At 42.3% G+C, this 23,175-nt stretch overlaps 2 protein-coding genes across 2 annotated transcripts; both read left to right on the top strand.

Annotated features, from left to right (window-relative positions):
- Positions 1 to 5,640: 5,640 nt before the first annotated feature.
- On the top strand, positions 5,641 to 12,482 carry LOC310758159 (vomeronasal type-2 receptor 26-like; the record flags this gene model as incomplete). The annotated part of the gene is made up of 6 exons (XM_083604089.1): positions 5,641 to 5,807; positions 6,722 to 7,013; positions 7,721 to 8,509; positions 9,584 to 9,814; positions 10,576 to 10,702; positions 11,584 to 12,482. 6 exons carry the CDS (start codon positions 5,641 to 5,643, stop codon positions 12,480 to 12,482), a joined length of 2,505 nt encoding a protein of 834 aa, XP_083460215.1.
- A 2,666-nt stretch (positions 12,483 to 15,148) lies between these two features.
- LOC310758158 (vomeronasal type-2 receptor 26-like) lies at positions 15,149 to 22,914 on the top strand (the record flags this gene model as incomplete). The annotated part of the gene is made up of 6 exons (XM_083604088.1): positions 15,149 to 15,357; positions 16,553 to 16,844; positions 17,564 to 18,352; positions 19,931 to 20,161; positions 20,984 to 21,110; positions 22,000 to 22,914. 6 exons carry the CDS (start codon positions 15,149 to 15,151, stop codon positions 22,896 to 22,898), a joined length of 2,547 nt encoding a protein of 848 aa, XP_083460214.1. The 3' UTR covers positions 22,899 to 22,914.
- Positions 22,915 to 23,175: the final 261 nt, after the last annotated feature.

Here is a 23,175-nt window from a genome sequence, read left to right as displayed (position 1 = left end):
GTATACACACCTCCTACCCCAGGAAGTGATTGTTGGCCAAGAAAAGCCTAATCCCATCACAAGACTTGCCAAGTGGTCCAGACACGCAAAGGAAGTTCTATTGTACTTTGGGTGGTGGGACTTCAGAGGTGTTTGCCTATGCTAATCTTACCTGGGTCTTGCCCTGCCATGTCTGCTTATTGCTAATCTTGTACCAAGGACTTGTCTGGACATGTTTGCCAAGGTTGAACTAGTGTAACCCCTGCCTAAAAGGTAAAGGTACCCCCTGACCATTAGATCCAGTCGTAGACAACTCTGGGGTTGCGCTCTCATCTCACTCTATAGGCCGAGGGAGCTGGCATTTGTCCGCAGACAGCTTCCGGGTCATGTGGCCAGCATGACTAAGCCGCTTCTGGCGAACCAGAGCAGTGCACGGAAACACCATTTACCTTCCTGCTGGAGCAGTACCTATTTATCTACTTGCACTTTGATGTGCTTTCAAACTGCTAGGTTGGCAGGAGCTGGGACCGAGCAATGGGAGCTCACCCCATCATGGGGATTTGAACCGCCAACCTTCTGATCGGCAAGCTCTAGGCTCAGCGGTTTAGACCAAAGCGCCACCCGTGTCCCTTTAACCCCTGTCTACCCCTCCCCTTTTGTGACATGTGATGTAGCAATGATGTAGCAATGATGCTGTATGAATTGTATTCTGGGATATGGTGGGAAACGTTTAAAAGTCCTTGTCACCCCATCCTCGGGGTTCAAAATTTCTCTTTGAACCTGTTGCACAATAAACTTTGATCTTCAGCTACTTGCTCCGGTTGGTGGCTGGACTCCTTCCTTTATTCCGCAGGGACCCGCAGGCTCTGCTCAACGAGCTGGGTGACTGAGCAGCCTCACACCTAGATTTTTCCGTAACACTTACCTTGGTTTCACCTAAAGGGTGGGAGGTGGAGGTCAGGTGAGGGAAGGGGACAAGCCTGGTGCTCAGGTTTCTACCAGAAGACCCTTTCCCAATTTATGGCACAGTTATGACAAATGTAAGGGTGTAATGGGAATTTGGGAAGTTTGGGGCTTCTCTCTGTTTCTTCCCTTTGGTAGTTTATTGTTGCAACAATAAAGGTCAGGCCTACTGGTCGCTGTTTTCTTTCAATCTCTTGGCTGGAGTCTTTTCAATCTTAACCTTCATAGTAAAAGTTGAGTATTTCTAAGAGTATCAGCAGAGAGGGTCAAATTCTGTTTCCAGGAGACATGCCTCAGCTCATCATCACGCACCAGCACAACTCCAGATCTATGTCACCCCATATATACAACATCTTTATGATCCCCACCTACGCAGAACTCTTTCCCTTGCAAGATTTAATGTTTTGCTGTCTGCAGTGTTGCAAGGCAGATTTTCGAAATTTCCCATATTCTGAAAGGTGCCACAAAACAGGTAAAATCCATCACACAGGGTTTATTTTGCTGCCCATTTTATGCAAAAATATATTGTGGCCCCCTCTATTGGAGGAAGGAATCTATCGCACAGACTCTACCTGGGTGTCCTTTCTGTTGAATAAGTGCAGGAGTGACGTTCTAGAGAATGTGGCAAGATTTCTGAATGATGCCATGAAACTATGCCACTATAGGTCCTAAGAGCCACCTGGGTATCTCACAATGCCAGGACAGTTTTATCCAACAGTATCTCATTTTTTAAATTTATTTATTTTTAAAAATACTTTTCAGATATATACATTTCACTGATTCTACAATCATTTTGACATTTTAAAACTTGACTTCCTTCCCCCTCTTTCTGTGGTTCCTTATATTTATTTTTAATATCTTCTGCATATCCAAATTCATTTAACTTACTCCTTTATTTATTTTCTTTAAATATATACTCTTATGTAACTGCAGGTTATTACAATAATCCTGCCAGTGTGTTTATCTGTTTACAATTTATCTGTAAATATTCAACAAACCATTTCCATTTCTTGATTTCTTATTCTTCCAGTAAGTTTCGCCATTTCTGCATAATCCATAATTTGTTTTATCCATTCTGCCTTTGCTGGGACTTCCTTCTTCTTTCGATTTTTGGGCAAGTAACATTCTTGCCACTGTAGTCGCATACATGAATACGTTTCTATACAATTTAGATAATTCTGTCCCTATAATTCCCAAGAGAAAGGCTGGTTGTTGTTGTTTTTACAATCATTATTTTGAACACCTTTTTCATTTCATTGTATATCATTTCCCAGTAATCCTTTTTAGAATAATATTTTTATTAATTTTTACAACAACAAAACATTGCATATAAAAGAAAAATCACACATCAAAACTTTAAAACAACTATATACATAATCCATTTTAAATTCAAAATATGGGATTATTAAAATCCCCTGACTTCCCTCCACCCTCCACCCTGGTTCCTTTGTTCTATGCTGTTCATGCACGTCCATAAATTCTTTACCTCATTTCACTCATTTTACTATAATTGGTTTATATATGTTGATGGCTATCTTTTTTGTGTGTGTTGCTTCAATATCTCTGGGGTCTCTGAGGCTGTTAAAGATGCTGGTCCATTGATGGTGGTTAAAGGTAAAGGGACCCCTTACCATTAGGTCCACTCATAGCCGACTCTGGGGTTGCGGCGCTCATCTCGCTTTACTGGCCGAGGGAGCCGGTACCTATTTATCTACTTGCACTTTGATGTGCTTTCGAACTGCTAGGTTGGCAGGAGCTGGGACCGAACAATGGGTGGTCACCCCATCGCGGGGATTCGAACTGCCGACCTTCTGATTGGCAAGACCTAGGCTCTGTGGTTTAACCCACAGCACCACCCACGTCCCCTAGATGGTGGTTAGCAAGTGTTTTATCTGGAGATAGTGTCATTGGGCATTTGTAGGTAATCTGTATTTGTCTCTTAAGATGGAATATGTACAAAATTCATCCTCTTCATTTATCCACTGGTCTAACGTTAATATACCCAAATTCATCACCTCTTCCATACGACCATTTATTTCCCAATTTTTTAAGATGGGTTTCCCCACAAAGTCATTTTGTCGTGGGAGAAAAGGTCAAATTTGTATTTTTTGGACATGTGGTGCCATATCGTTCAAACTGATGTTACTGTTTCAATAGCATCTTGAGAATTAATGTATTTAGACGCAAGTGCTGCCCATCTTTGTAAAGGTGCTGCATAGGAATATTCCAGCATAGCCCAATTTGGACAGTTGATTTCAGTTGTGGATCTCCAGAATTGTGTACCTGGCAGTAAATATGCCTGGTGATACAATTCTGAGTCTGGGATCCCAAATCCTCTTTATTTTATCGGGATTTGCATGCTTTGCATAGATATTCTTGGAACCAAAGAGCCCCAAAGGTATTTTCTCAACAAAGATTCAATTTTGAGAAAGTATTGCTCGGTATGTGAATTGGAATTCCTCTTAAGATCTAAACTAGTCTAGGTATTATGTTCATTTTAAGAGCATTGACTATTTCCCAAAGGGTCAGGTTCAATGACTCCCACCTGTCGATGTCTATTGATACCTCATGATATATTTTGTTGATGTTTAATGACACAAGTCTCATGGTATTAATATATATAAGTATTTAATGTTGTCTTTGCAAATTTGAAATTTGTATTGTTTAAACTGTTGAACCAAAAAGTTATTTCCTATTAACATCAACTCCAATTTGGACTTGTTTATAGTGTATCCAGATATATTACCCAAAAATCTATATTTTGCATTAATTTTGGAACAGTACTAAATAAACAGAAGAATATCACCTGCAAACATTACATATTTGTTTTCAAGTGAGTTATTAATTACACCAAAGATTTCCTTATGCTGTCTAATAGTACATGCCAGGGGCTCCAAACAGTTATTAAAAAGCAAAGGCGAAAGTGGGCAGCATTGCCTAGTACCTCTGGATAATGTGAAAGGTGCAGACATTATGCTGTTTGTCTTAACACTAGATGTAGGGGAGCAATATAATATTTTTATCCATTTTATAAAGTCTAATGGTGTTTTGTACTGTGTTGAATAGGATCCAAATTGCAGCAGTCGGATTGCTCCTAGAACAATAGGATTCAGAATGCAGCAGTCGGATTGGTCCTAGAACAATAGGATTCAGAATGCAGCAGTCTGGTTGGTCCTAGAACAATAGGATTCAGAATGCAGCAGTCTGGTTGGTCCTAGAACAATAGGATTCAGAATGCAGCAGTCGGACTGGTCCTAGAACAATAGGATTCAGAATGCAGCAGTCTGATTGGTCCTAGAACAATAGGATCCAGAATGCAGCAGTCTGATTGGTCCGCAGGAGCCACCCAGTCCAACTCCAGGTGGAAGTGAATCCGCAATCTGATTGGCCTACAGTAGAATCCCAGAATTAGCCAATCACGTGGGGCCCATTGTATAAATAATGTATATAAAGCAGACATTTCAGGGGAACTTCCATTCCCCACTACTATGAGCTGAATAAAGAGCATGAAATCCACACTCGACTCTGAGTTTATTTCAAATGGGAAATCAAATTTTTGTAGTACTTTTTCTATATATAGTTTGTGAACCTTATCAAAAGCTTTTTCCGCATCTAGAGATATTATAGCTAAAGCTTCACTGTTCCTGTTTAAATATATCAAACCACTACCAGCCTGATGTTATCTGCAGCTTGCCTCGTCTTTATAAAGTTTCTTTGTTAATCCTAATGAAATTTCAGATGGCCCCCCCTGTTGGGGCCATTGGACATTTTATTTTCAGAAAACTGTCTTTGTAAGTTTCTGCATGTAAGATGAAACTCTGGCTGTGAAGCTGGATTGTTTGCACAGGTACAAAGATAAGACACTGATGCTGGTCCAACCACACTTGCTGCCAATTAGCTTCCAGACCCAATTCAAAGTCCTGGCTTTGACCTATAAAGCCTTAAACGGCTGAGGCCCACAATACCTCAAGACCACCTTTCAGTTTGATCCAACCTCAGGGCTCTTCTGATGTCAATCATGTTTTGCCAAACTCACCTTTACCCCTGATGATCCGTGGCAGCCTATTGAGTAAACATGTTTTCTCCTGCTCTGCACCTGCTCCTATCAAGTTTCAGGGGAGATCTTTCTTCCCTTTACAATCATCAGAATCACAGTGATCTATTTTTATTCTTTCCTGAGTCCACGTAGCCCCCACCCCACCTGTTGAATATTGCCTTTGCAAGCAATAAGGTAAATATCGCAATTAAGAGCAGCAGGAAGTTTTTTATTCCACTGTGCCTGAAAGGTTGGGTGTATAAAATATATATTGTGCCACAAAATCCTGGGGGCCAAGACATAGAGCAGGTGAAGTGAGAAGGTACATCTGTGTGATGCTGCCTTCTAGATCAGTATTTTAGACCGACTGGCTTTCCTGGAAGGGAACATCCTCAGCTTTGCCTGGAACAGGGAGCAGAGATGACAAACTCACACCTTCTTGGTGCAGAATAGATGCTCCACTTCTGAACCATCACCCTTCAGCTCTGAGACCAGAGCTGGACACCTCCCTGTATTTGTCAATTCACTGCAATCCCTGATTTGCAAGAATTTGGGGCATATTATGAGCAGCTAGTATTGGGTGGAATAGCTACAAGGAAAGGGTAGCAGGTAGACCCAGAATGATAACACTGCTTGTGTTGCTGCCTCTTGCAACCGATGGGATGCAGCTGAGGGAAAAATGCCCACTGAATCCAATCAAGGAACAAGTTTTGGCTGCAAATTTTTACCGCCTAGCAGACTACCTCATTAGTGGAGTCATATATCCAATATTCTTTCATGAACAATCTCCTTTCACCTTTTCCAGCACCCCTGTCAGCAGACTTGAGACGTAAGTAATGATGCATTGATGTACCGTATTTTTTGCTCTATAAGACTCACTTTTTCCCTCCTAAAAAGTAAGGGGAAATGTGTGTGCATCTTATGGAGCGAATGCAGGCTGCGCAGCTATCACAGAAGCCAGAGCAGCAAGAGGGATTGCTGCTTTCACTGCGCAGCGATCCCTCTTGCTGTTCTGGCTTCTGAGATTCAGAATATTTTTTTTCTTGTTTTCCTCCTCCAAAAACTAGGTGCGTCTTGTGGCCTGGTGCGTCTTATAGAGAGAAAAATACGGTAGTTCTTCTTCCTATCAACTCTCCATTTCCCGTAATACACTTGTTTTCTGATAAACTTGAAAATGTTATTTACATTACATTTCATTAATTCTTTGTGTTTGTTCAATTAGTGAAAAACCATGTTTCAAAGTGTTTTATAATGAATTTTAAATAACTAGTAGTAGTTTTGACATGTACTGCTCTCCAAAGCATGACTTGTTTTCTAGAAGGTAAGAAGTGTTGTGGGATGTGTTTGAGTTGCAAGTTTTCTGTAATAAATAAAATGTGAACACAATTCTTTTCCCCATGCACAACATATTCTATGCAACTTCAAATTGTAAATGTCGACTTTGCTTCCCTTCACCCTCCTCCCTTGCAAAAATACTGCAGACACAGGTACAGGTAGACCTCTGTCTCACTTTGTTCTACCTCCTGGCCCTCAAGGGAGTTTTGGTAGGTCACCAGAAATGTGACTGATTTGTGTTATGATTTTCCCTCCCTTGCAAAGATACTACAGGTACAGGTGGATCTCTGTCTCCATTTGCTTTACTTCCTTGCCTCTTTTCCTACTTGCTTTGATTAATACAAAAAAGAATGTGACTTTCATTTTCACTGAATTGAGGATGACTGTGTGACACACTTTTTTTTGCAGCTGGGTGGATAAGAAAAACTCACACATTATTTCCTTCTCCCTTGCTGTTCGGGATATTAATCATAACCCCAGCCTCTTGCCCAACATCACCCTGGGCTACAGCATCTATGATACCTATTCTGAGGGAAGACTGACATCTGACTCCATGACAGACCTGCTTGCTGGTGGGAAAATCAACATTCCAAATTACCACTGTGGGAAACAGAAAAGGCTGCTAGCTGTTCTTGAAAAGAGTGAATTTGACATCTCCACACACATTGCAAGCATATTGGGCATCTACAAGATCCCACAGGTAACCTATTGGTCCTGGCAATATTAGCCACCTAGTTGTTGTTGTTGCTGCTGTTGGCATCTGTCTGTCTTGAAAGACAATGGAGTGAGCCTCTGGGATGAAGTCAAACCACTGTGTTGACAGTATCAAAGTGACCTCCACAGTACACAAGCCTGGGCAGTGAGTACGGAGGTCCAGGGCTGCCAAGACGACAAGACCTCCCTCTCAGCCTCACTGCTGTGCTCCAAAGGAAAGCAGAGCAATACATTTGGCACAAGCTTGGCTGCTGGAGTTGCTGGAAGGAGGCCAACAAAGCACCACTCAGCTGACTTAGGATTTGTGCAGGGTTTACTCCTTAGCCTTTTCTTCTCCCAGATGTTGGAGGGTATCCAGGGTTATGGAACTCCCTTGCAGTTGAGGACAGACAGGCCCCTTTCCTACTGTCTTTCTAGGGCTTACTCAAAACTTTTATTTTATTGCAGCAGGCATTTTTATTTAAGTTTGGTTATAGTGTTTTACCTTTTTGATTGCTTTTTGAAGAATCTTTTTTAACTGGCTAGAGAATTTTGCCATTAATTGGTATAAGGATTGCTTGATTTTTAAAAAAATAGTTTTATTTCCAAAAAAACGGTGAGGTTTGCACTAAATCTGTCAGCATCCTTCACATAGACGTATCGCGTTTTAATGCTGAAATACAAGCCATCAATCTCTTTCCCTTTCCTCACCAGCTCAGTTATGGCTTTGCTCTTATTGATAAATTCCAGTCCCCTTTTGTCTACCGGATGGTCCCAAACCAAGAAATGCAGTACCAAGGGATGGTCCAACTCCTCCTGCATTTCAGGTGGACGTGGATCGGCCTCTTTGCTCCAGACAATGACAATGGGGAAAGGTTCTTGAGTACCTTGACACCTCTAATGAACAAAAAGGAAATTTGTGTTGCCTTCACACAAAGAGTACTACGAGAAACATGGCTATGGATACCCCATGAAGCACCTGCCCTGTGGAGACAAGTCAATGTATTTGTTTACTTTGCAGACTCTCAAAGTGGACTTTACATAATCATAGAGGTACAGTCCTTACTTGAAAGGATACAGAATGAGGGGAAAGTCTGGATAACCACACTTCTTCAGAACAAAATGTTGTTATGTGATATTGATTGCTTCCAGTATGCTCATGGCTCTTTGTCCTTTGTAGTGAAGACCAAAAAAAGGATGAGAAAGGACTATTATGGGCCAATGTCCTTGGCTAGTCAATGGTATTCAGAAGATGCATTTGATTGTTCATATTCCAAGCATGCCTTGTCTGTGAGGGGTATGACCAAATGCAGAGAGAAGGATAATGTGAAGATGCTGCCCCAGGAAGAGATTGAAAGAATCCTGTCCCAAGACAGCTATGTGAATTACCTGAGTATCCAAACTGTGGCTCAGGCCTTCAATGCTGCATATTCATCCAGGTCAAAGAGGATGTCGATTGTGGGTGGAGGCAGCTTGGATCTTCAAAAGCTACAGCCATGGCAGGTAAGTCCTTTTCCTCTTGCAAACTGGAATTTGTTGTGCCTTCTCTGGAATCACCATGATAACATCATCAGAATCGGTCTTGAATTGAGTCAGAACGTTGGTTGGTATTGTCTACATTGACTGATTGGCCGTTGGCATTGTTTTCACCTGCTTACAGAAATCCATCAGAATTTCTACTACCCAGGTTCCCAGGGGAAGGGAATTCTACACGAGTTACAGGTGGAGCACAACAGAAATGGCCCATCAGTGTATGGGAAGTCAAGATCACAGATTCAGTGCAATGTTCCTGCAGACAGAATTATTTGCAGGCAGCAACTCATAGAGATGGAAGTGGAGCTTGTTGGACCAATGCTCTGATTCAGCAGTTATCTACTTCTTAGCAGCCTCCTACACTGCATAGTTTGGGAATCCACAAAAGGTCTAAACATGTAGAATCTAGATCTAATATGAATATTAGCAATTACTTTTTACAAAATGTAACTAAAACACTAGGATTAGACACTACCATATTACACTGTCATTAGACAGCAATCTCTTGAATGCTTTTGTCTTCCAATTATAACCACACTTCTGCGTTATACGTAGGGCTGCCTCTGAAGACTGTTCAGAAACTTCAGAACATGCAGACTTCAACCATCATGTTGTTCACTGGGACAACACTGTCTGAGCATATTACACCAATCCTCGTCCAACCACACTGGCTGCCAATAAGTTTCCAGACTCAATTAAAAGTTCAACGTTGACACTATAAAGCCTTAAATGACTGAGGACCAAAATACCTTAAGGACCATCTCTCAGACCTTGATTTTATAATCTGAGACCCTGCTGCAGTGGCTCCCATTTTATCCCTCCAAATCAACCTTTCCTAATATATGTAATAATGTTGATTTTCATCACCCCCAAAATTTTTGAAGTTGATTGGGGGTGTCTAATAATCTAGAACAGTCACATGGTTCCAAATGAGAGATACAGTGGTTCTTATTCAGAGAAGATCAGGATGCAGGGAGAACATGAAACCATGTCACATAATTCAGCCCTGCTAACTCATTGCTGGATTTTCCTCTGTCATTTTAGCTTCATCGTTTCTTGAAAGAAGTCCAGTTCTACTCTAATACTTCAGCTGATGGGCAGTACTTGGATGAGAATGGGGCACTGGCCATTGACTTCGATATAGTGAATTGGGTGCTGTTTCCTAATAACTCTCATGATAGAGTGACAATTGGGAGAATAGAGAGACAAAAGTCCTCAAATCTGAAGTTCACCATTAACCCAGAAGCAATTGTATGGCCCAAGCTATTTAAGAAGGTAGGGGGAAATGGATCTGTCATTTTATTAACTATGACATCTGCTATGCTCTAATAACATTTTGAATAGTACATATGAGGCTTCGTCTGCAATCTTGTGAGAGCTTTCATAGAGCTATGTCCCACTGAGTTTAATGGAACCTGCTCTTGAGTAAACATGTATAAAATGTCAAAGTAAGTAGGAGACTTCCAAAACAGAGCAGAACACATTTCCCCAACTTGGTGCCCTCCAAATATTGTGGACTACATCTCCCATGCACCCCAGCCAGCATTGTGCAAAGATATATAAGGGGCACCAGGTTGGGTAAGGCTGGAGTATAGTAAGGTATTCCACTTCTGTTTGGGCATAGAGACATGGCAAACAAGCAAACTGGGCACCAAAGTCTACACTAGGGCAGACTTTGGAAGCAACACCAATGTTTCTGTTGGCAGATGTGACGGCAACAGATAGAAGACTTGTTTTATTGCTGATGTTCATATGATGGTTTATGCCATGCTCCTGTTTGTTGTTAACTATGAGATATCAATGTCAAGGTGGTGGGGGTGGGGAAGTAGAAGCACCAAAAAGGTGTCTCTGCCATGCAGCTCTGCAAAAAACAAAGAAAAATGTAACTGCCCCAAAATAGGGACTGGGGTCGCTTGAGGTTATCAGAAGCAAATGTCTCTTCTCTGGGATCCTTCCAAAATTCTATTATCTGTGTCCAAAGGCATAAATACACCAATCACTTTCTCCTTAGTGCTCAATTTTCGCTTCATGCCTAGATCGTACCTCAATCAAGATGCACAGAAAGCTGTCTCCCTGGATATTCCAGAAAAGTTCAGGAAGGGAAGCCGCCCTGCTGCTATGATTGTTCTCCCTGCTCTGAAGGGACCATCTCCACTCAGGAAGGTAGGAGAGGAACTTGGAGAAAATGGCCTTTGATGGGAAGATGGGGCAAATATTTGAGCCACTGTAAACATGATGTTAGTAATGGCTAGTTCCGTCATCTGTCAGGTGGGCACCATTGGCATTCCAAGAGAACAATGGAGGCATTGATGGTGGGTTCTGGCACCTCTTTTTATAGAAAATAGCACAGGTAATGTTACCCCATGAATAAAATGTGCTCTTCAGGGAGGGTTCACCTATTGCCAGAAACCTCAAGAATATAATAAAAGCAATGGAAAAGTGGGCAAGAGGACCAAGGTGTATTGGGTTCACCAAAGCTGTGGCCTCAGGAGGGTTGTTGTCTTGTCATGGAGTCAGTCAGCACTAGGGCCAGAGAGACCACCTGACGATTTCTGAGAGGTCCCAGCAGTTCAGGAATGGAGGCAGTGCCACACAATAATACTCCTCCGAGTTCCTTGGAGGAATTTTAATGCAATACGTGATTTTACAAATTATAATTCTAGCGTCAATATATTATAAAATAAGTTTAGGCTTAACACCTCTGCTTCTCAATATTCGAACATGACAAGCTGCCTTTATCAGTCAACCTATTGATCCATTTAACCCACGGTTGTCTAATCCCGGGTCCAGAATTTTTTCTGGCCGTTGCACTAGATCTTAATTTTCTATGTGAAAAATAGCAGTTGGGTGCTGCTGCCAACCTGTCAATCACCTGATGCAATAGTGATGCCAGCTGATTTCATGCTTTAAAGCCCTGATTGCCAGCACTTCAAAGAACAGTGTGGACCTTTTTGAAAATCCTGTAAGAGCAGCTTGACAGCATTCAGACCATTGTAGGTTTATGACTGATATTAGTATACTGAAGTGTGTTTTTTTCTCTGCAGATGCTGATAAATGCACCATATGTCCAGAAGATCAACATCCAAATGAGGATAGACATCAATGTGTCCCCAAAATATCTACCTTCCTGTCTTATGAGGAAAGTTTGGGGAGCCTCCTGGCTTCCCTTGCTCTCTTCTTATCCTTAACCACAGGATTTGTGTTAGGAATCTTCCTTAAATACAAAGAAACTCCAATAGTCAAAGCCAACAACAGGGACCTCTCCTACATCCTCCTCATCTCTCTACTGCTCTCCTTTTTGTCCTCCTTACTCTTCATTGGAAAGCCAAGGAACGTGACCTGCCTTCTCCGTCAAACAGCCTTCTGCATCATCTTCTCAGTTGCTGTCTCTTCTGTCTTGGCCAAAACCATCACTGTGGTTCTGGCCTTCCTGGCCACTAAGCCAGGGAACAGGGTGAGGAGATGGCTGGGGAAGAGTTTGGCCCACTCCATTGTCTTTTCCTGCTCCATTGTGCAAGTTCTCATATGCAGCACCTGGCTGGGGATCTCTCCTCCGTTCCCAGACTTTGACCTCAGCTCCCAACTTGGAGAGATCATTGTCCAATGCAACGAAGGCTCTGTTGCCATGTTTTACAGTTCCCTTGGCTACATGGGCTTCCTGGCTGCCATCTGCTTCACAGTGGCTTTCCTAGCAAGGAATCTGCCTGGGGCCTTCAACGAAGCCAAGCTGATCACTTTCAGCATGCTGGTCTTCTGCAGTGTTTGGGTGTCCTTTGTGCCCACCTACCAGAGCACAAAGGGAAAATTCATGGTAGCCGTGCAGGTCTTTTCCATCTTGGCCTCCAGTGCTGGGCTTTTGGGCTGCATCTTCATGCCCAAGTGCTACATTATTTTACTGAGGCCTGATCTGAACGTGAGGGACCACCTGACAACAAAAAACTAAACATGACATTTGATCCTTAGCTCTAGTTATATCATAAAATTATACAGTTGGAAGTCCCAGTCAGAATCTCAACTGGAGTTAAACTGTTTATGACCCATAGCAGGATTTCATAAACTGCTTAAGAAGTTGCAAACTGAATTACTAAAGTACAAAAAGAACTTAGCTAAATTAGGAAGAAAGTGACTATGTAAGGGATATAGGTAAAAGGTCTTATGGGGGGGAAGAAGAAGAAGAAGAAGAAGAAGAAGAAGAAGAAGAAGAAGAAGAAGAAGGAGAACAAGAACAAGAACAACAACAACAACAACAACAACAACAACAACAACAACAACAACAACAACAAAAAACTGGGCACCCATAATGTTGGGTGGAACTCGGCGCACCTGATTTTGAACTCCCTTTTGGATTTTTATGTTGTGAACTGCCCTGGGATCTTTGGCTGAAAGACGGTATACCAATGTAATAAATAACAACAATGACAACTTGGATGTTAAGCTGCATGGGCCTCATCGAACGCATCTCAATACTGGATATAAGGTTGACTGGGGGTTCAAAGGGCTGAATGTTGGTTGTTTATAATAGTTTTAGAAGTACTGGTGCAAAGAATAAGATGTAATCAAGATATTAAAGGCATAAGGGTGGGACAGAGACAATATAAATTGGAAAAAGTAAGAGAGTAAAAAAATATATAATACAAGATGTATCTGGATTAAAGAAATAAAGATTAAGCATTTGGGTGTTTGGGTAACAGCAAACATTTGTAAAAAAACAACAACCCAGAAGCTTTCATTCTGGGAATTATAGGGACAGAAGTATCCAAACTGTACAGAAATTTATTCATGTATGTGACTACAGCAGCAAGAATGTTACTTGACCAAAAATGGAAAGAAGAAGTCCCAGCAAAAGAAGAATGAATACAAAAAGTTATGGAGTATGCAGAAATGGCAAACTTACCAGAAAAATAAGAAACCAAGTTAACAACTTTTTATAAAGGAATGGGAAATGTTTTATTGAATATTTACAAACAAATTATAAACAGATAAGAACATTGGCAGGGTAGTTATAATAACCAGCAGTTTCATAAGAGTGTATATTTAAAGTAGATGAATAAATGAACAAATGAAGTTAATCTGGATAGGCAGAAAAAAATTGAAAATAAATATAAGGAAGCACAGAAAGAGGGGAAAGGATGTAAAGTTTTGAAATGTTAAAATGACCGTAAAATTAATGAAATGAATAAACCTGAATATCATAAATAAAATATATAAAAAAGAAAGTTTTTCCGTATGCTAGTCGGAATCTCCATTCCTGCAACTTGAAGTCACTGGGTTGAGTCCTACTTTCCAGGAGAAAACAAGCTTGCTCAAAATTAACGAATTGTATAAATATGAAAAGCATAAATATTTTTTAAAAAAGAAAGAAAGAAAAAGAAAACAAGCTGGCTTCATCCTCCATGTGACAGCCCTTCAGATATTTGAAGATGGCTATCCTATCTCCTCCCAGTCTCCTCTCTCCCAGGCTAGACATATGGAGCTCCTTCAACCCTTCCTCATAAGGCTTGGTTTCTAGACCATTGATAGTTGACCTCTTCTTGCAATTGAGTCAATTGATATGCTATCGCTCCTCTGTTGGAAGTAGGAAAATGGCATGTAGGGAAAGTTCTGCTCTCATCTCCAGCTTGTGGGCTCCCCTTTGTGTCACCTGGTTGGCCATTGTGAGAACAGGATGCTGGACTTTGTGGGCCTTTGGCCTGATCCAACATCAAGGCTCTTCTGATGTCAATCAGGTTCTGCCAACGTGACCTTTACCCTTGATGATCCATGGCACCCCATTGAGTAAACATGTTTTCTCCTGCTCTGCACCTGCTCCTATCAAGTGTCAGGGGAGATCTTTCTTCCCTTTACAATCATCAGAATCACAGTAATCTATTTTTATCCTTTCCTGAGTCCAAGTAGCCCCTACCCCACCGCTTGAATATTGCCTTTGGGACGAATAAGGTAAATATCACAATTAAGGACAGTAAGAAGTTTTTTATTCCACTCTGCCCGGAAGGTTGGATGTATAAAATATGTATTGTGCACAAAATCCTGGGGGCCAAGACACAGAGCAGGTGAAGTGAGAAGGTACATTTGTGTGATGCTGCCTTTTAGATCAGTAATTTTGACTGACTGGCTTTCCAGGAAGGGTACATCCTCACGCTTGCCTGGACCAGGGAGCAGAGATTGCACCCTCTCACTACCTTGGTGCAAAATAAATGCCCCACCACTGAACCATCATGTTTCAGCTCTAAGACCAGAGCTGGACACCTGCCTGTATTTGTAGATTCACTGCAATCTCTGATTTGCAAGAATTTGGAGATTATTATGAACAGCAGCTAGTGCTGGGTGGAACAGCTACAGTCATACCTCAGGTTGAGTGTTTTCAAGTTGCGTCCCGCGGTGACCCAGAAATACCAGAAAAAGTTACTTCTGGGTTTTGCTGCTCGTGCATATGCAGGCGCTCAAAATTATGTCATGCGTATGCGCAGAAGTGGCAAATCGCAACCCTCGCAGCACAGACGCACAGATGCGGGTTGCATTCTGCTCATGTTGCAAATGGGGCTCTGGAAAGGATCCCGTTCACAACCAGAGGTACCACTGTACAAGGAAATTGTAGCAGGTAGACCCAGAATGATAACACTGCTTCTGCTGCTGCCTCTTGCTACCAATGGGATGCAGCTGAGGGAAAAATGCCCACTGAAGCAGATCAAGGAGCAAATATTGCCTGCAAATTTTTACTGGCTAGCAGACCACCTCATTGGTGGTGTCACATCTCCAAGGCTCTTTACTGATCAACCTCCTTTCACCTTTTCCAGCATCCCCATCAGCAGATTACAGATGTAAGTAATGAAGCATTGATGTATTTCTGCTTCCTATCTACTCTCCATTTCCTGTGATAAACTTGTTTCCCGATATACTTGAAAATGTTCATTTCATTTCATTCATTCTTTTAAAGAGTTCTTTGTGTCTGTTCGTTTAGTAAAAAGCCATGTTTCAAACTTTTTATAATGAATTTTAAGTAATTAGTAGTAGTTTTGACATGTGTTGTTGTTTTGTCGTGTCCGACTCTTCGTGTCCCCCTGGACAAGCACGCCAGGCACTCCTGCTACCACTTGTTGGTTTGCAAGCCCCCTCCATAGAGGCTGGCCCCTCTCACTGTCCTCGGAGCTTGCTTACCAGTAACCTCCTCTGGCTGACACCCAGACAGACCAGGGAGATTTTGATAGGCGACATTTTCCCAAGAGTGGGTAAAATGCACAACCCCCTCCTCCTGCTTCTGCAGGGGAAAGAAAATAAGTCAGAAATCTATTTACATGATGTTTATTTCTGACATTACAGCACTAGAGAAAAACACGTCCTTTCAGTTCAGTTCTTCTAGCAAGTCTGACAAACTTCCTGAGCATGCGCAAACGGAAGGTTTCAAATTACACTCTTCACAGAGACTTTTCCAGCCTGTGAACTTCCTGGGAAATTCTTCTTTCCCACAGATAGGCACATCATGTGATGTCAACAATCTAGCTGTCTGCAGCTGTGATGTTTCCATATACTGAGATCTTCCACTGCCTCCCGCAGTTTGGTCAAACTTATGCTGCTAGCTGGTAGTTTTGACATGTACTGCCCTCCAAAGCATAACTTGTTTTCTAAAGGGTAGGAAATGTTTTGGGATGTTTTTGAGTTGCAGGTTTTCTGTCATAAATAAAATGGGAACCCAATTCCCCCCCCCCATGCACAACAAAATCTATGCAACTGCAAATCATAAATGTCCACTGTGCTTAATCACTTGCAATGCAGCCTGGGGGTCAATGTGGCTCAAGGGAGTTTTGGTAGGTCACCAGAAATGAGGCTGATTTGTGTTCTGATCTTCCCTCCATGCTCCTCCCTTACAAAAATACTGTAGACACAGGCAGACCTCTGTCTCCCTTTGATTTACTTCCTTGACTCTTTTCCTAGTTGCTTTGATTAATGCAAAAAATAATGTGACTTTCATTTTCACTGAATTGAGGATGACTCTGTTACACACTTTTTTTTTTGCAGCTGGGTGGATAAGAAAAACTCACACGTTATTTCCTTCTCCCTTGCTGTTCGGGATATTAATCATAACCCCAGCACCTTGCCCAACATTACCCTCGGCTACAGCATCTATGATACCTATTCTGAGGGAAGACTGACTTCTGACTCCATAACAGACCTTCTTGCAGGTGGGAAAATCAATATTCCAAACTACAGTTGTGGGAAACAGAAAAGCCTGCTAGCTGTTCTTGAAAAGAGTGACTTTGACGTCTCCACACACATTGCAAGCATGTTGGGCATCTACAAGATCCCACAGGTAATCAATGGGTCCAAGTGAAACACATCTGGCAACATTAGCCACCTGATTGTTTTTCTTACCATCTGTCTGTCTTGAAAGACAATGGCGTGTGTCTCTGGAAGGAAGTGAAACCACTGTGTTAGCAGTATCTAAGTGACCTCCACAGTGCCAAGCCTGGACAGTGGGTACGGAGGTCCTGGGCTGCCCAGACGACAAGACCTCCCTCTCAGCCTCACTGCTGTGGTCCAAAGGAAAGCAGAGCAATACATTTGGCACAAGCTTGGCTGCAGGAGTTGCTGGAAGGAGGCAAACAAAGCACCACTCAGCTGGTGCAGGATTTGTGCAGGGTTTACTCCTTAGCCTTTTCTTCTCCCAGATGTTGGAGGGTATGAAGGGTTATGGAACTCCCTTGCAGTTGAGGACAGACAGGCCCTTTTCCTACTGTCTTTCTAGGGCCTACTCAAAACTTTTCTTTTTCTTTTCTTTCTTTTTCTTTTCTTGCCGTAGTTTGATTATAGAGTTTTCCCATCTTGATTGGTTTTTAATGAATCTTTATTAACTGCATGGAGAATTTTGACATTAATCAGTATAATAATTGTTTAATTTTTGTAAAAAAAATTATTTTACTTCCAAATAATTGTGAGGTTTGCACTAAATCTATCATCATATTTCACATAGAAGTATCCAGTCTTAATCCTGAAACACAAGCCATCAATCTCTTTTCCTTTCATCAATAGCTCAGTTATGGCTTTCTTCCTACTGATAAATTCCAGTCCCCTTTTGTCTACCAAATGGTCCCAAACCAAGAAACGCAGTACCAAGGCATGGTCCAACTCCTCCTGCATTTCAGGTGGACGTGGGTCGGCCTCTTTGCTCCAGGCAATGACAATGGGGAAAGCTTCCTGAGTACCTTGACACCTCTAATGAACAAAAGGGAAATTTGTGTTGCCTTCACACAAAGAGTACTACAAAAAACTTGGCTATGGATACCCCATGAACCACCTGCCCTGTGGAGACAAGTCAATGTATTTGTTTACTTTGCAGACTCTCAAAGTGGTCTTTACACAATCATAGAGGTTCAGACCTTACTTGAAAGGATACAAAGTGGGGGAAAAGTCTGGATAACCACACTTCTTCAGAACAAAATGTTGTTATGTGATATTGACTGCTTCCGGTATACCCATGGCTCTTTGTCCTTTGTAATGAAGACCAAAAAAAGGATGAGAAAGGGCTACTATAGGTCAATGGCCTTGGCTAGTCAACGCTATTCAGAAGAAGCATTTGATTGTTCTTATTCCAAGCATGCCTTCTCTGTGAGGGGTATGACCAAATGCAGAGAGAAGGATAACGTGAAGATGCTGCCCCAGGAAGAGATTGATAGAATCCTGTCCCAAGACAGCTATGTGAATTACTTGAATATCCAAACTGTGGCTCAAGCTTTAAATGCTGCATATTCATCCAGGTCAAGGAGGATGTCAATTGTAGGTGGAGGCAGTTTGGTACTTCAAAAGCTACAGCCATGGCAGGTATGTCCTTTACCTTTTGCAAACTGGAATTCATTGTCCCTGCTCTGGAATCACCATGATAGGATCATCAGAATCTGTCTTTAACTGTGTCAGAACACTGGTTAGTATTGTCTACATTGACTGACTGGCCGTTGACATTGTTTTCACCTGCTGGCAGAAATCCACCAGAGTTTCTCCCATCCAGGTTCCCAGGAAAGGAATTCTACACGAATTACAGACGGAGCACAACAGAATTGGCCCATCACTGTATGGCAGGTCAAGATTCAGTGCTATATTCCTGAAGACAGAAGTATCATCCAATAATTTGCAGACAACAACTTATAGACTGACTTCAAAGGCCCTACCACATAGAGATAGAAGTGGAGCTCGTTGGACAATTCAACAATTATCTACTTCTTAGCACCCTCCTACACTGCATAGTTTGGTAATCCACAAAAGGTCTAAACATGTAGAATCTAGATCTAATATGAATATTGAGGATGACTTTTTACAAAATGTAATAGAGATACTAGGACTAGACCCTGCCATATTAGACTATCATTAGACAGCAATACGCTTGCAAGCTTTTGTCTTCCAATTAAAGCCACACATCTGCATTATACATAGGGTTGCCTCTGAAAACAGTTCAGAAGCATCAGAAGATTCAAAATTCAGTAGTCATGTTGCGCCCTGGGACAACACTTTGAGCATATTACACCGATTCTAATCCAACCACATTTGCTGCCAGTTAGTTTCCAGACCCAATTCAAAGTTCTGGCTTTGACCTATAAAGCCTTAAATGGTTGAGTACCACAATACCTCAAGGACCACCTCTCTCCATATAAACCTACTCTGATCCTGAGGTCATCATCTGAGAGCCTTCTTTGTGTGCCTCCTGCTCAAGAGCTCCAGAGGGTGGCAACACAAGATCGGGCCTTCTCTGCAGTGACTCCCCATTCGTGGGATGTTCTCCTCAGGGAAGTTTGGCTGGCACCTTCACTATACAGCTTTTGGTGCCAGGCAAAACTGTTCCTCTTCAACCTGGCCCTTGTCTACCACTTTTTAATGTGTTTGTGTGAGGGGATGGGGAAGGATAGTTATTGGTTGCTGGGGTGTGTGCGCGTGTTTTATCATGTATTTGTGATATTATATTCTCATTTTCCTTACATATCCATACATTATTTGATTCCCAGTCTACCACTCAATAGCCTTCTTTACAGTTTCATCGTGCTGCAGAAAGATGACTTCATCCTTCATAGAACTTACTGTTTTTCCTTCAATAAAGCCAAGTTCATCATGTTTTACATATTTCCCCAAACATCTTAGAATCATAGAATTGTAGAGTTGGGAGGTATCATGAGGGTTATCTAGTCCAACCCTCTGCAATGCAGGAATATTTTGCCCAACACAGGGCTCAAACTCATGACCCTCAGAGTAAAAGCCTTATGGTCTAGCAACTGATCTGTCCCTCCAACCTTTCCCTATATATAATAATGCTGGTTCTTATTCAAAGAAGATTAGGATGTAGAGAGAACATGAAACCATGTTGCATAATTCAGCCCTGCTTACTCATTGCTGGATTTTCCTCTGTCATTCTAGCTTCATAGTTTCTTGAAAGAAGTCCAGTTCTACTCTAATACTTCAGCTGATGGGCAGTACTTGGATGCGAATGGGGCACTGGCCATTGACTTCGATATTGAGAATTGGGTGCTGTTTCCTAATAAGTCTCATGATAGAGTGAAAATTGGGAGAATAGAGAGACAAAAGTCCTCAAATCTGAAGTTCACCATTAACCCAGAAGCAATTGTGTGGCCCAAGCTATTTAAGAAGGTAGGAAAAATTGGATCTGTCATTTTATTAACAATGACATCTGCTATGCTCTAATAACATTTTGAATAGTGCATATGAGGCTTCGTCTGCAATCTTGTGGGAGCTTTCCTAGAGCTAAGTTCCACTGAGTTTAATGGACCCTGCTCTTGAGTAAACATGTATAAAATGTCAAAGTAAATAGGAGACTTTCCAAAGCAGAGCAGAACACATTTCCCCAACTTGGTGCCCTCCAAATATTGTGGACTACAACTCCCATGCACCCCAGCCAGCATTGTGCAACAATAGCTGAGGGGCACCAGGTTGGGTAAGGCTGGAGTATAGTTAGGCATTCCACATTTGTTTGGGCATAGAGACATGCCACACAAGCAAACTGGGCACCAAATTCTACACTAGGTGCAGTCTTTAGAAGCAACATCAAGGACTCTATTTAGTTTTTGGAGCAAAACATCAGCCAATCCGTTCTTATCTTAGAAGTGGTCAACCCGGTAGAAGATGTGATGGTAACAAATGGAGGACTTGTTTTATTGCTGATGTTCATATGATGGTTTATGCCATGCTCCTGTTTGTTGCTAACTATGAGATATCAATGTCAAGGTGGTGGGGGTGGGGAAGTAGAAGCACCAAAAAGGTGTCTCTGCCATGCAGCTCTGCAAAAAACAAAGAAAAATGTAGCTCCCCGAAAATAGGGACTGGGGTCACTTGAGGTTATCTGAAGCAAATATGTCTTCTCCGGGATCCTTCCAAAATTCTGTTATCTGTGTCCCAAGGCATAAATACACCTATCACTTTCTCCTTAGTGCTCAGTTTTCTCTTCATGCCTAGACCGTGCCTTGTTCAAGATGCACAGAAAGCTGTCTCCCTGGATATTCCAGAAAAGTTCAGGAAGGGAAGCCGCCCTGCTGCTATGATTGTTCTCCCTGCTCTGAAGGGACCATCTCCACTCAGGAAGGTAGGAGAGGAACTCAGAGAAAATGGCCTTTGATGGGAGGATGGGGCAAATATTTGAGCCACTGCAAACATGATGTTAGTAATGGCTAGTTCTGTCATCTGTCAGGTGGGGACCATTGGCATTCCAAGAGAACAATGGAGGCATTGATGGTGGGTTCTGGCACCTCTTTTTATAGAAAATAGCACAGGAAATGTTACCCCATGAATAAAATGTCCTCTTCAGGGAGGGTTCACCTATTGCCAGAAACCTCAAGAATATAATAAAAGCAATGGAAAAGTGGGCAAGAGGACCAAGGTGTATTGGGTTCACCAAAGCTGTGGCCTCAGGAGGGTTGTTGTCTTGTCATGGAGTCAGGAAGCACTAGGGCCAGAGAGACCACCTGACGATTTCTGAGAGGTCCCAGCAGTTCAGGAATGGAGGCAGTGCTACACAATAATACTCCTCCGAGTTCCTTGGAGGAATCATAGAATTCTAATGCAATATGTGATTTTAGAAATTATAATTCTAGCGTCAATATATTATAAAATAAGTTTAGGCTTAACACCTCTGCTTCTCAATATTCGAACATGACAAGCTGCCTTTATCAGTCAACCTATTTATCCATTTAACCCACGGTTGTCTAATCCCGGGTCCAGAATTTTTTCTGGCCTTTGCACTAGATCTAAATTTTCTAGGTGAAAAATAGCAGTTGGGTGCTGCTGCCAAGCTGTCAATCACCAGATGCAATAGTGATGCCAGCTGATTTCATGCTTTAAAGCCTTGATTGCCAGCACTTCAAAGAACAGTGTGGACCTTTTTGAAAATCCTGTGCGAGCAGCTTGACAGCATTCAGACCATTGTAGGTTTGTGACTGATGTTAGTATACTGAAGTGTGTTTTTCTCTATGCAGATGCTGATGAATGCACCAAATGTCCAGAAGATCAGCATCCAAATGACGACCGAGATCAATGTGTCCCCAAAGTAATAACCTTCCTGTCCTATGAAGAAAGTCTGGGGAGCCTCCTGGCTTCCCTTGCTCTCTCCTTATCCTTAACCACAGGTTTTGTGTTAGGAATCTTCACTAAATACAAAGAAACTCCAATAGTCAAAGCCAACAACTGGGACCTCTCCTACATCCTCCTCATCTCTCTATTGCTCTCCTTTTTGTCCTCCTTACTCTTCATTGGAAAGCCAAGGAACGTGACCTGCCTTCTCCGACAAACAGCCTTCTGCATCATCTTCTCAGTTGCTGTCTCTTCTGTCTTGGCCAAAACCATCACTGTGGTTCTGGCTTTCCTGGCCACTAAGCCAGGGAACAGGGTGAGGAGATGGCTGGGGAAGAGTTTTGCCCACTCCATTGTCATTTCCTGCTCCAGTGTGCAAGTTCTCATATGCAGCATCTGGCTGGGGATCTCTCCTCCGTTCCCAGACTTTGACCTCAGCTCCCAACTTGGAGAGATCATTGTCCAATGCAACGAAGGCTCTGTTGCCATGTTTTACAGTGCCCTCGGCTACATGGGCTTCCTGGCTGCCATCTGCTTCACAGTGGCTTTCCTAGCAAGGAATCTGCCTGGGGCCTTCAATGAAGCCAAGCTGATCACCTTCAGCATGCTGGTCTTCTGCAGTGTTTGGGTGTCCTTTGTGCCCACCTACCTGAGCACCAAGGGAAAATTCATGGTAGCCGTTCAGATCTTCTCTATCTTGGCCTCCAGTGCTGGGCTCCTGGGCTGCATCTTCATTCCCAAATGCTACATTATTATATTGAGGCCTGATCTGAACATGAGGGAGCACCTGACAAGAAAAAACTAAACATGACGTTTGACCCTTAGCTGTGTTGGAATATGAGTACTACGCAGCTGCAATCAAGCAGCTCGATGTTTACATCACATGATGTGGCTAGTCCTGGGAAAGGATGTACCAGGCAGTTCATAGGGCGGTTCACAGGGATTTGTTCTGTGTGTAATATGAGACCTTCCTGTTGCGTGTGTGAAGGAAGTCTCTCACTGTTGCTCGGAGGAGAATGAACTGATCGGACACGTTTTTGTACAGCTGTAAAGTCAGAAATAAACTGTAGAAATGTAATAGA

This window comes from Podarcis filfolensis (assembly GCF_964270895.1).
Source record: "Podarcis filfolensis genome assembly, chromosome: 2".
In the NCBI taxonomy this organism is placed as follows: Eukaryota; Metazoa; Chordata; class Lepidosauria; order Squamata; family Lacertidae; genus Podarcis; species Podarcis filfolensis.
The sequence above is the reverse complement of the archived record's forward strand: the minus strand, read 5'-3'. Positions and strand labels throughout refer to the sequence as shown.